The sequence below is a fragment of the Vulpes vulpes genome, chromosome 3, assembly GCF_048418805.1.
Source record: "Vulpes vulpes isolate BD-2025 chromosome 3, VulVul3, whole genome shotgun sequence".
In the NCBI taxonomy this organism is placed as follows: Eukaryota; Metazoa; Chordata; class Mammalia; order Carnivora; family Canidae; genus Vulpes; species Vulpes vulpes.
In genome coordinates this window covers 114,527,289-114,539,383 of record NC_132782.1, presented here as the reverse complement: position 1 = coordinate 114,539,383, position 12,095 = coordinate 114,527,289, and the positions used below count along the sequence as shown (strand labels likewise).

Sequence of the window (12,095 nt, the reverse complement as noted above, 5' to 3'; positions counted from 1 at the left end):
GAAAGTGACCCCAGCCCCTCACTGGGTTCGTGACGTGTGCCCTGCGGGGCTGGGGGGCTACCCTGCGCCCTGTGAGGCCGCGGCCTGGGGTGGCCCATACGCTGCTGTGCAGGAGGGGCGGGGAGGAGGGGCTAAGGGTCAGGCTGTGTGGGTGTCACCTCCCCCTGCCCCCCATGCTTGCTGCCAACTGACACTGCAGACCCAAGGAGACCTGTGGTTCTCCAGTGGGGGGCAGGGACGGTGCTCCCTCTTCCAGGAAGCCCTCCCCGGGTTCCCGTAGCCCTCACCACACATCAGATGGGCACCGCTCCCAGCTGCCCGGCTCAGGGCTGCCCCTTCCTAACTGTCCTCCGTGTGACCAGGGCCTCATGACCCAGCTGATTAGGGGCCCTGGGAGGGGCTGGCTTTGCCTGCACTTGACCCCCTGGCTCCCTGTCCGGCTCCAAATCACAGGCCAGGTGGGAGGGGTCCCCCCCTTAGATGCGGGGAAACCAAGGCCCGGGTCGCTGCCTGGCAAGGATGTGGCTTCTCGGGGCTCAGACACCCCCCCCCCAGCACCTGTGTGGAGCGTGGCCGGTAACTGTCCTGCTGGAGGACGGTGGCAGCAGCACCGGCTCTGGGCCTTCGCTGAGCCCACGCTGGCCGCACGGCTGGGGGGCAGCAGAGTTCCGCCCAGGCCGCCCCTCCTGGAGCCCGGGTGCCTGATGTCGCCCGCCCCGGGGGGCAGGGCAGGGGAGGAGTCCCGTGCTGCCCTGTGTCCCCACAGCCGGGACTTCAGGCCCTCGCCCACCTGGCTCCATCCTCCACCTGTGGGGACCCTTCTCCCTGCCCGGGCACCCGCACTCAGCTCCCAGGGGCTGACCCGTCACCTGGACAACATGGTGACTTCCCCGGAGGACCCGGCCAGCCTGCTGGAGACCTTGACCCCAGGGCCCCTCTGGTCAGCCCATTCCCCCCAGAGGGGCCTGAGCTCCCCGAAGGGAGGCTGTGCCCACTGTCCTCACCTGCCGCTGGCCAAGCTGGGCTGCATTCCTTGGCTCCCAGGGCATCGAGGGGCAGCAGGGGGTCCGCCTCCCCCCTTGGGGAACCCGGGGCTTCCCTTCGGGATCTCCTCCCTTGGCCGGTCCCTGCACAACCAGCTGGAAAGAAGGCCTAAGTGTCAGGGCACCTGGGGTCGCGTTCAGCTGGGCACCCTCTCTTGGTTCTGACTCCGGTGGTGATCTCAGGGTCGTGAGATCGAGTCCCACGTCGGGCTCTGTGCTCGACGCAGAGTCTCTCCCCCCCCCCGCCCCCGCTCATGCTCGCTCTCTCTCAAATACGTAAATGTTTTTTTAAAACCCTGTAAGTGTACGTCCCTGTGGCTGGGGATGGAGGGAGGCGGCCCCATGGGCGGCGGCCTGACCCGGAGGGGGCAAGACGGGAGGAAGGAGGGAGATGCCAGGTTCTCCTTCACGGGCTTAGGTTGTGCAGGTATCACGGCAGTAGTTCAATAAATGGAAGCTGAAACGGGAAAAGGAGGAGGGTGGGCACCTCCGTCCCTGCTGCTCCACCGGAGTGAGGGCTTTGCGGGCATCAGACCAAGCGGCCCCAGGCCCCACGGCCTGCCTGTGACCGGGATGGCTCCTGGCCCCCCTCCATCCCTGCCCCCCCCCCCCCCCGGGCAGCTGCAGGAACAGTCAGCGCTGGAGGAGGACCCTGGTGGATCATTCCAGGGGCTCCCCTGCTAAGGACAGAGATGGTTCCCAGAGCCTCGGTAGATTAAATGTGGATCTTCGCGTCTGACGACTGGGAGGGGAGAGGGGAAGATGGATCTAGAAAGCTCTTCCTGGCCTGAAGAGCCCAGAAACTCCCCCTAAGACGGTGTTGCTCTGGTTGTCGGTAGGTTCATGCACACGACCGTGTGCACAGAGCAGGGGGCCCAGCAGGACGCCCTTCCAGTGACCAAGGTTAGCACCCTGCTTTACAGAAGGACCCGCGGATGAACGGAGACTCTGCTGCTGGGGACGCTTTGCGCCCAGAGACCCTCACTCCCGGGGCCTGGAGGGTAGGGCAGCCCGGGGGTGGGGGTTCGCGTGGGGCAGGAGCCCAGGCTCCACGAGGAGGGCCGCACGGCCACCAGGAGCCTGAGCTCGTGTGGACAAGGGCCCCGAAGTGCAACAGCTCCGCAGGGGGCTCCTCTCCTCAAACCTCAGAAACCGTACACTTGCTGAGGCACCACCGCCCGTGGCCCGTCAGCACGAGGACTGCAGGGCGGGGTAGAAAGGGTGCTCTCCCCACCGCGGGCAGCTGCGGGCAGCCCTGTGCACAGCCTCGCCTGTACAGTGGAGGACGTGTGCACCCCGGACCTCAGCAGCGCCCCCAGCACACGCCGCGGACACGGGAACGGCCGCGGCCACCTGGTCCTGAGTCCCTGAAGGCGGGCAGCCCGGGGGGGCCCCGTGGCCGCGGACGACAGGCTCAGGCAGGAGCAGCGCGACCTTGACACACACTGCCCTGGGCGGGGGGAGGGGGGGAGCAAGGGTCCAGGGGGACCACACCTGATTACACTCAGCCAGAGTGAGCCTGAGGGCAAACGCACCCGCATGGGTGCGCAGTGTCAGCGCGGAGGGGGTGGGGGCATAGGGGTCATGCCCCATCTGAACCCCGTCACCATCACCGTTGCTGCCTCTGTCCCAAACGCTTGTCACTCAAGAGACACAAGCCATGAGCCGAGAACTGGCCCCGGTCCCAGGGGCTGGGCAGGGGGCACCTCAGCAACACCACCCACCCCGTGCTCGGGGCCTGGGGCCCCTGTGACGGTGCCTGGACCCCTCCCCTCTGCCCCGTGACCCGCACAGGCAGAGTCAGGCCACAACCACGTCTGCTTCCATGCACTTTAATGAGGGTGGGCACCCACGGCGGGCTCCAGGGACAGCCACGGGGACAGGGGGAGAATGGCGGTGCCCGGGCTGGGGGGCAGGGGTGAGGCACCGTGGAGGCCGGCTTCCCCACCAACCCGGGCGGCCTGGGGCCTGGGCTCAGGGCTCCTTGGGGACGTACTGGTGGATCCAGTCCAGGTAGTAGGCGACACGGGTGTAGATGCCGGGCCTGTTGGGCTGAGCGCAGCCGTCTCCCCAGCTGACCACGCCCGCCTGCAGCCAGACGCCCCTCACCCTGCAGACCAGCGGCCCTCCAGAGTCGCCCTGGGGAGTGGGAGGGTCAGGGTGGCCGGGGCCCGGGCAGCGGGGGCCGGGGCAGGGCGGGGGTGCCCACCTGGCAGGAGTCGCTCTTGCTGTTGCCAGCGCACAGCATGTCCTCGCGGACAATCCGTACGCCGTCCCCCGTGCTGAGGCCCAGGTGGTATTGCACGTCACACATGCTGTTCTCCACGATGGGGACCTTGACCTGCTTCAGGGGGAAGGGCGGCGGCAGGGGTGCTGCGGGGAGAGGCAGGTGGCACATCAGGAGGGGAGCCGGCCCGGCCTGGCCATCCAGGGGCTCACAGAGGGGGTCGGCTCACCCTGCCCTCCAGCCGCCCCTCGTGCTCACTTCCACTGTGCACATCACCCCAGCCCGTCACCCAGCATGGCGTCCCCGTGGGGAAGGTCTGCACGGCGGGTGGCAGGGTGACCGGCTGGACGTGGGCGGAGATGTTCACAGGGTCCTCGAGCTCCAGCAGGGCGATGTCTGCCCCGTTCTCGGGTGTGTAGTAGTTGGGGTGCATGACGATCCGGTTGACGGGCAGCAGGTGGTCCTGGTAGTAGAGGTGCTGCTTCCTGAGCTGAACCCTGATTTCTTCAGGACACACAACGTTCCTGGAGAGAGAGGCGCCCACTCAGGGGGCTGAGCAGGCCACTGGACCCCCGGGGGAGGGGCTGGAGCCCCCGCCCGCCCCACAGCACCCTCACCCAGCCCCCGCCTGGCCACTCACGGTCCCACACAGTGGGCAGCAGTCAGCACCCACTGCGGGTGGATGAGGGAGCCCCCGCAGATGTGCCTCCAGTACTGGCCTTTGAGTCTCAGGCTCACCTGCCAGGGCCACTTGCTCCCAGGGGCCTCCCGCCCCCCTACGATGCCCACTCGCTGCAGCGCCTGGCCAGGAGCTGGGGGTGAAGCGCCGTTAGGATGGACATAGCCTGGCCTGGGCTCAGCGCCCCCTGTGCTTCCCCGAACCCAGCCCCCCAATCATCGCTGGGGGTGTGGGAAGAGGGGGCAGGGGCAGGGCAGCCCACGGCCAGGACTCACCAGGGTACACGGGGACCAGGCTCCCCAGGAGGGCCAGCGCCAGCACCAGCAGACTGGGCATCTGAAAGGAGCAGTGGGGGAGCAGCGGGGCCAGGCTGGGGTCTGCAGATGGAGTGGGTCCCCTGGGGTCAGGGGTCGGTGCCCTGGATTGGGGCTTGGGGCAGAGGGCTCACCTTGGCTGAGACCACTGCTGTCTGAGCCCAGCTGCTCTCCCCCGCCCACTTATCCTGCCAGGCCGCTGGGTGGGGGTGGGGAGGAGCCTGCTGGCCTCCAATCCAGAGTGGAGGAAGAGGATGATTCACATGAAGGCGCTCCCGTGACCTGCGTCCCCACCACCCGGATGCCCGTCTGGGTGTCTGCCGGGCCCCAAGGGTGGGCGTCCGGCCAAGCAGAGGACCCGCCACCCCCCGAGGAGGGCGGGCATGGCCTCGGGCTCTGGATGGCTAAGATGTCTCCCTGTGCTGTCTCCCTCAGAGAAGTTCACGGGGGCGGGGGGGGGGGGGCACGCTGCGAGGGCAGGGGAGCCCCCAGGGACAGCACCCCCTGCCAATGCTCACACTGCCCACTTCTCCGCACCCTCCTCCCAGGGGGCCGACATGGCAGGCCCGATTCCTTGGGGACCCCACAATGCCCACCCCTGGGTGCTACTGAGCAATGCCCCCGATTGCATCTGCGCCTTGTGAAGGACGCGCAGTCTGAGGGCTCTCAGCAGAGGAAGGGGCGGATGCACGTGACAATGAGATAACATGAATGGCCGGTGCTGGCCCCCTGGACGCTGCCCCCACTGGGCTCCGTGGCCAGGGCTGGGCCCCCACCCCACTCGTGCCTCCACCCACCTCCTCCCTCTCCCCTGGGCCTCCTGGTCACCGGGCCTCCAGCCCATGTCCTCCCTCACAGACCCTGGGCCCCCTGCACCCCCCCTGACATGGAGTGGCCCCTCTTCTAGGGAGCCTTGCTGTGCCCCACCCTGCCTGGACACCAGCCTGGCTCTGGGTGGCCCCTGCAGCATCTGTCCCAGGTGGTCCACGCTCAGTCCTCATCCTCTCCAGATTTGAGGTTAGTTTGTCTGTCCCTAGATGTCGGTTCTCTGACCATTGAGAAGGTGTTTGTAGGGTGGCCCAGGCACGGTGATGGGGCTGAGATGCGGCACCGCCGCTCTTCCCCTTGACCTCCTCCCCGCTGACACCGCGCACCCACGTGGAAGGTGGGGCGTTTGGCCTCACGCTCACCTTGACGGATGCCCCCTGGGGCCTTGCACCCCCCCTCACACCACTGACCAACACCACAACGCTTTCAGCTCCCCCAGAAATGAGATGAGCCCAACCTTCAAACTGGAGCAGCAGAAGGATGCTGTTACAAGGACTTCAACAGTAGAGCGTCTGGGGGTGCCTGGCTGGTGCCATGGGCGGAGCGTGCCGCTCTTAATCTCAGGGTTGTGAGTTCAAGCCCCATGTTGTTGGGTGTGAAGCGTACTTAAAATTTTTTAAAAATTTAAAATTAAAAAATACATTGAACATTGAGTCTCTTTTGTGCTTTTCCCACCATAATGTAGCGAATAATACATCTCTTGCACCACGTCCCCCTCACATGTTCTATGCTATGTATCCCGCATCACGACTACACTTGGCTTGTGACACATCGCCTCCCACGTCTGCATCCACTGTGGGATTCAGAGGTCAAGAGCTGAGAGTGCCTTGCGTCAGGACAGTGGCGACAGGGGAGCGGAGAGGCCAATGTGGGATGGGGCTCCTTTCTGATGAAGCAGAGACAAGGAGGGACTTGCAGCCAACGCGGTGGGGGGGGGGGGGTTCTGAATGGGAACCCACTCAGAGGAGACACGTGGGGGCTTCTGGGTGGACCTCCCTTGGGGGCTCCTGCATGACCTTCGAGCACCGGGGGGCGGAGGAGTGAAGAATTGTCCTCAGTGTCCTCAGAGCAGTGACCCCTGCCACACCGGCCCGGGCAGAGTTTTGGTGGAGCAAAGATTCCTGGTGGGTGGCCTTGGGGGAGGTGCCCCGCGGTCAGCGGCTTGTCTCCTCCGGCAGCGCCGGCCTCCTCTGTCGACTAGAGTTCTTGGCTTCCCTTCATCATTTGGAGATTTTTCATCTAAATGAATGCACGTACACTTTATTTTTTTTCACAGTGGCTGAAAGCTGTTTTGTCCCCTTTTTAAAGTTGGAGGTCTTTGTGTTTCTGGACAGAGATTTAATGATTATTCATCCATGTGGACACATAGGCCTCAACTCGAATCCTTCTAGAACCCAGCTCCAAGTCAGGTGAGACTCTAGGCCCCTGAGGCGGGAGCTCCACCTTTGCCCCTCCAGGCTGTTCCTCAGCCCCCGCAGCCCAGTGAGGGAGACCGGCCCGGCTCTGCACCATCCCGCGCTCTGAGCCTGCCCACTGAACAGGCTGCTCCTTTTCCCTCTTAATCCAGAAGTTCTTTTTTTTTTTTTAAAGATTTTAATTATTTATTCCTGAGAGACACACAGAGAGAGGCAGAGACACAGGCAGAGGGAGAAGCAGGCTCCATGCGGGGACTCCATCCCCGGACCGGGGGTCATGCCCTGAGCTGAAGGCAGACGCTCCAGGAGGCCCTGGAAGTTATTTCCAATTACAAGGGAGCACATTCCCGCTCTAGATGGATACAGACACCTTAAGGCAAAAACACAAGAAATCCATCTTCCTTCCTCCTTTTCCCTCCCACCCCCGGGTAATTACGGTCCCTTGTTGGGGTGATGACCTGCAGAACTTTCCTCAGCCTGTGTGGGCCTCAGGCTGGATGAAGTGGGGGAGGGGCATTTCAGGAAGAAAGGCTCAGTGGGGATGGGGCTGGGGAGGGTCCAGCGCAGAGCTGCAGACTCCAGAGGCCTGGGGCCAGGGAGGGCAGCAGGGCGGGGGTGAGCAGAGGTGGCCCCGAGTCCCTGACAACCACAACCACCCTGCCCTACTCCTGTTCCCAGATGCAGGTGAGCCCAGCTTGGACCAGGAGCGGTCGGGGCCAAAGGAGCAGCTAGTGTGAGGATCGGGGCGTGGGGGAGGGCTCCCCCCGGGGGCCACCACTTAGGCCCACCTGACCCACATGCACTGGGTGCCAGGAGGCGCCACCCGGCCAGCAGGGCATCCCCAGGGCAGGGGAGGGGGCATGCGGGCCAGAACAGCACTCCCCATGCTGCAGTTTGCTCTCCATCAAAGGGGACAGAAGCAGCTCGGTGTTACAGAGCCCACAGAGCCGGTGAAGGGCCACACAGACGCGTTTGGAGTTTCTGCGGGGTGGGGGTGGTGAGGCGGGTGCAGGCAAGGTCAGCCCCTCCCAGGACCCCTAATCCGCTGGGTCATGAGGCCCTGGCCACGCGGAGGACCGTTAGGAATGGGCGGCCCGGCTAGCTGGGAGCTGGGCCCATCTGATGTGTGGTGAGGGCTATGGGAACCCGGGGAGGGCTTCCTGGAAGAGGGGGCATGGATCCCCACCCCCCTGCCTGAGGGAGGCGAAAACAACGTGGGTTTGTCCACAGGTCACCTTGGGTCTGTACTGCCAGCAGCATCCACGGGGGGGGGCCGGGGGGGGGGTACAGGGGGAGGCCACGCCCGCGGAGCCGATCCTCAGCCCCTCCTCCCCCCTCCCTTGGGGGCCTATCCTGCCCCTTCCCCCCCAGGGGTGTGGAGGGTGCTGGCTGTCCCTGGACAGGAGGGGACGCTCAGGAGACACGGGACGTGGTCTAAACCGATTATGGTGGCGGTTACTTGATTGTATACATTTGTCCAACTCAAATGGATTTGGACACTTAAAAAACATTTTTAAGGTTTTATTTATTCATTTGAGAGAGAAGGAAAGCAAGGCGGCAGCCAAAAGAGGCCGCCCTCCCCTGCAGCCGCCCATGGGAGGGCGGGATATGCACCCCTGCAGGCCAGCGGGAGCGGCCTGTGCCCCGGGGTGAGGGATTCCAGGGCTGGGGGCACGCGGCACATCGAGGGGCGGGGCCGCGGGAGGGGCGGGGGCCACTGAGGGGGCGGGGCTGCGGTGAGGGCGGGGCTGCGGTGAGGGGCGGGGCTGTGGTGAGGGGCGGGGCCACGGAGGGGGCGGGGCGGGCGGCGCCGCGAGGGGAGACCTGGCCCCGCCCTCCCAGGCCTAGCCCGCCCCGCGCCCCTGGGGTCTGTGCTCACTCTATGGGGGTCCCCGAGCCCGCGAGTCAGACATTAAACAGCAAACAGAAAACTCGAAGAGAGTCTCCAGAAGAGCGGGAAAAAAATTGTTTTCTATGTTTTAAAAAGTGCTTAGATATTGGCATCGGGGCAACCTAGCGGGAGCCCTAGGCCTCTCCTGAGGGCGGGCCCCGCCCACATCTGCCCCCACCTGCCCACACCTGCCTCCACCTGCCTCCACCTGCCCTCACCTGCCCCCATCTGCCCCCACCTGCCCCCACCTGCCCTCACCTGCCCACACCTGCACACACCTGCACACACCTACCCCCAGACGACCGCCAACACGCAGTGCACCCCTGGGGCCTGTGCCTGGGGTAGATGTGGGTCCTGCTCCTCCCCCCCGTCCCAGCGACGGTTGGAAAGAACCTGCCAGAAGAGCAGCTTATGGAGCATTTATTCCTTGCAGGTGGGTGCTGGCAGCCCCTGGCTTTCCCCCACGTGTGCTTCCACCCTGCCCCAGCTCTTTAGGCGGCACAAGGCCTAGTGCCAGCCTTCCTTCCTGTTCTCTCCACAGAAGCCGGGACTTGTGCTCCAGGGCTCCTCTGGCCCCATGGGGGTGGGGGCAGGGGGCACAGCGTGGGGTGGGTGGTGGGGGAGTGGAGGGGCGAGGTCAGCAGGGCAGAGGGCGAGGGCAGGGGTCAGCCCCTGCGATTCCCCCGATTCTGGCTCCCCCGCGGGAGCAGGTGGCGCTGGATCCAGGTCCAGTAGGCAGAGACCCTGACGTAGACCCCTGGGAATCTGGGCTCAGCACACCCGCGGCTGAAGCTCACCACCGCTGCCTGCACCCAGCGCCTGCCCCACAGCTGGCAGACCAGTGGGCCCCCGGAGTCGCCCTGGAAGAAGCAGGAATAACAAACGGGTCCCATGGGACTCAGGTCTGTGCAGCAGGGTGGGCGCTCTCGGGCGAGGCTGCCGTCCCAGGGGCCGGGTGCTAGAGGCCGGGAGGGCGCCCAAGGGAAAGCCCCTGGGGCTGCAGGCACAGGCCTGGTAGGGCTCGGTTTCCATCTTTGGGCTGTGCCTCCCTGCAGCCTGCAAACCGGCTCTAGCTGCCTCTTTTTTCTTTTGGACAGTTGAGGACTGTAAGATTCAGAGAGGTCAAGCAACTTGCTCTAGGTCACCTAGCTAGTAAAGGCAGAGCTAAGATGCAATCTATTATTATTATTATTATTATTTAATATAATTATTGTAGTAATATAATTAATTTTATTAATTTATATTTTAATTAATTTATATATTTATAATTTACATATAATATAATGATATAATTATTTAATAATTGCATTAATACTTATTATTATTGCCAAGCCTGCCTGCTTCTTCCAATGCGTACTGCCCCCCTTACCAGTCACGTGGTGTCTCTGGGCCTGGACCCCGTCCCTCTGTGCCCTGCGGCACCTGCTCACAGCCCTGTGACAGCCGGAGCCAACACTCTCTGCTTTTTATTGTCAGGATGGATCTGATCTCATTCTTACGAGAATTATTTGTCAGGTTCCAGCTCCAAGCCAGACACTGTGCTGCGTTGGGTGAGAAAAGCCCCCGGCCTCCCGGAGCTGGATCTCTGGATGCCTCCCCTGCCCCAGGCCCAGGATCCGGCCTGCTTCACAGGGTCACTGAGGATGAGGGAGGTGACCCAGGACAGCTATTTGCCAAGCACAGAGCAGGTGCATCAGATTCCCTGTGAAGGGGGCCGCTGCCTCGCTCCCGCCGCACCTAAGGGTGAACTGAGGCCTACAGGTGTCCCCAGCTCTCCCAGATGCTGCAGGGGGTCAGGGGCAGGAGCACCAGTGGCGGGGGACTGACCTCGCAGAATCCCTTCTGGCCCCGGGAGGAGCCGGCGCAGAGCATGTCGGCGGTGATGGGCTCCAGGTAGTAGAGCCTGCGGTAGCTCTCCAAACCCACGGTGCGCACATCCACCTCCTGCAGCCTGTGGGGCTCCGGCAGGGCCTCTGCAGGACACGGGACTGTGGCTGGGGGCCTCAGGGCCCACCTGGCGATGACCCGCCGGGCCCCCAGCCTGCGCTCTGGAGGAGCCAAGGGCAGCAGCTCCACAGGTTCTCCCCCGGGGCCGGCGCACGTGTCGGGAGCAGATGCCTGAGCAAAGCCGGCTGAGTGGTGCAGGATGCGGCCCGGGCCGGCCCCTAAGGTGAGGTGAGGGGACAAGGACAGTCCCCCTTGCAGTGCCTCCCTCTGCCCCAGCCCCCTACCCCTCACCCACCCATTCTGCCCGAAGTCCCCCCAGCCGGTCACCCAGCAGAGGGTGCCTGCGGGGAAGTAGGAGCCTGGTGGAGCCAGAGGGATCGGCCTGATGGTGCGGGAGAAGACCACGGGGCGCGCCAGCTTCACCAGGGCCATGTTGCCACCCTGGAATGCATCCCCGTTGAAGGAGGGGTGCTGGATGACGCTGATGACCGCCACGGAGATGGAGTCCCGGGGATGCGTGTATAGGACAGACTCTCCCAGCTGGACGCTCAGGTCCTGCAGAGTCACGAAGCTGGGCAAGGGGTAGAGGACACAGTGGGCTCTGAGGATGGCAGCATGGTGGCCCCCACTCCGCCCACTCAGCTCTGCCGGGGAGAGGGCATTGCGCCCGGGGCCTCCTTCCGCCCCAAAGGACCCTCTGCTCCACCCTGGCCCACAGGTCGGAGGGAGGTGTGAGGAACGCCGGGCACACCCTTGTCCCTGAGAAACCCGTCGGGCCGGGAGAGGCTCTAGGGAGGAATCCAGCTCCGCGAGAGCGGGTGGTGCAGGCTTCGAGTACAGAGCCCCCCATGCAGCAGGGCCCGTACTGGGGGGACAAAGTGGCCCCGTTCTGCCTGGGGCCAGATGGACAGCCATAGGGGAGGCGGCACCAAGACGGCCAGGGGCCAGGGGACCAGGTCGGGGCTGCGCTGGAGCAGGGTATGGGAGATGACGGTCTCGGCAGGGGCTGGGGCCAGGGCCCCATAAACGAGGGCAGGGGTGCACCCTGGGGCTGCTGAGGCCTCCGAGGGCAGCAGGGGGGGGGCAGTGGCCTGGGAGGGGCCACAGGAAGGGTGTCTCCCGCAGAGAGGACCCATTGGAAAGCACGGGGGAGCTTCTTGGGGAGGCTGTCATGAGCGGAAAATATGCTGCATGGTGCGCTGGGGTCAGCACACGGGGGCAGGAAGCCCCCAGTAACCGCTGGGCACATATCAGGACTTAACGTCTGCCCAGGACGTTCCGGAAAGGGCCCTGTACCCTCAGGATTACAGAAGGCGGGGCTCCGGTGGGGGCTCAACGGTGGAGGTTCTTCGCCCCGGGTGTGACTCCAGGGTCCTGGGATCAAGTTCAGCATCGGGCTCCCTGCAGGGAGCCTGCTTCTCCCTCTGCCTGTGTCCCTGCCTCTCTCTCTGTGTCTCTCATGAATAAATAAAATCTTAAAAAAAAAAAAAAGAATTGCAAAAGGCTTATATACCCCCAAAATAACACTTGAGACAGCCACTTATATTTTAATCATCCCCTCTGGGAAGGTCGTGTGACAGCATAGTTGGGCTTCAGGAGGGGCCAGCCTTGACTGTGGGTTGCTTCGTGACTGTTTTGTTTTGCGTTTGGTTGGCAAGTATTGTCAGGGGGGGGTCTGGCTCTTGAAAAATTTGCTACTTTCTCGTCCGCCCGTGCTCCCCGCGGCCTCGTGCATGGTGGCTGGGGCGCGG

General features: G+C 64.1%; 1 protein-coding gene across 1 annotated transcript; it reads right to left on the bottom strand.

Moving 5' to 3' along the window:
- Positions 1–2,859: 2,859 nt before the first annotated feature.
- Positions 2,860–4,420, bottom strand: LOC112909106 (tryptase). Its single transcript, XM_025984920.2, has 5 exons — positions 4,225–4,420; positions 3,911–4,082; positions 3,529–3,794; positions 3,253–3,416; positions 2,860–3,182 (listed from the first exon to the last, which is right to left on the bottom strand). The coding sequence occupies exons 1-5, from the start codon at positions 4,283–4,285 to the stop codon at positions 3,018–3,020; spliced, it is 828 nt and encodes a 275-aa protein (XP_025840705.1). The 5' UTR covers positions 4,286–4,420; the 3' UTR covers positions 2,860–3,017.
- Between the last annotated feature and the right edge of the window lie 7,675 nt (positions 4,421–12,095).

Bases quoted from the DNA above. Each gene is read 5' to 3' on its own strand.
- LOC112909106 (XM_025984920.2), bottom strand. From the start codon at position 4,285: ATGCCCAGTCTGCTGGTGCTGGCGCTGGCCCTCCTGGGGAGCCTGGTC. The intron at 3,795-3,910 runs GTGAGTGGCCAG...CTCTCTCTCCAG, and splicing joins GCTGCCCACTGTGTGGGACC to GAACGTTGTGTGTCCTGAAG. The intron at 3,183-3,252 runs GTGGGCACCCCC...CCCACTCCCCAG, and splicing joins GCAAGAGCGACTCCTGCCAG to GGCGACTCTGGAGGGCCGCT.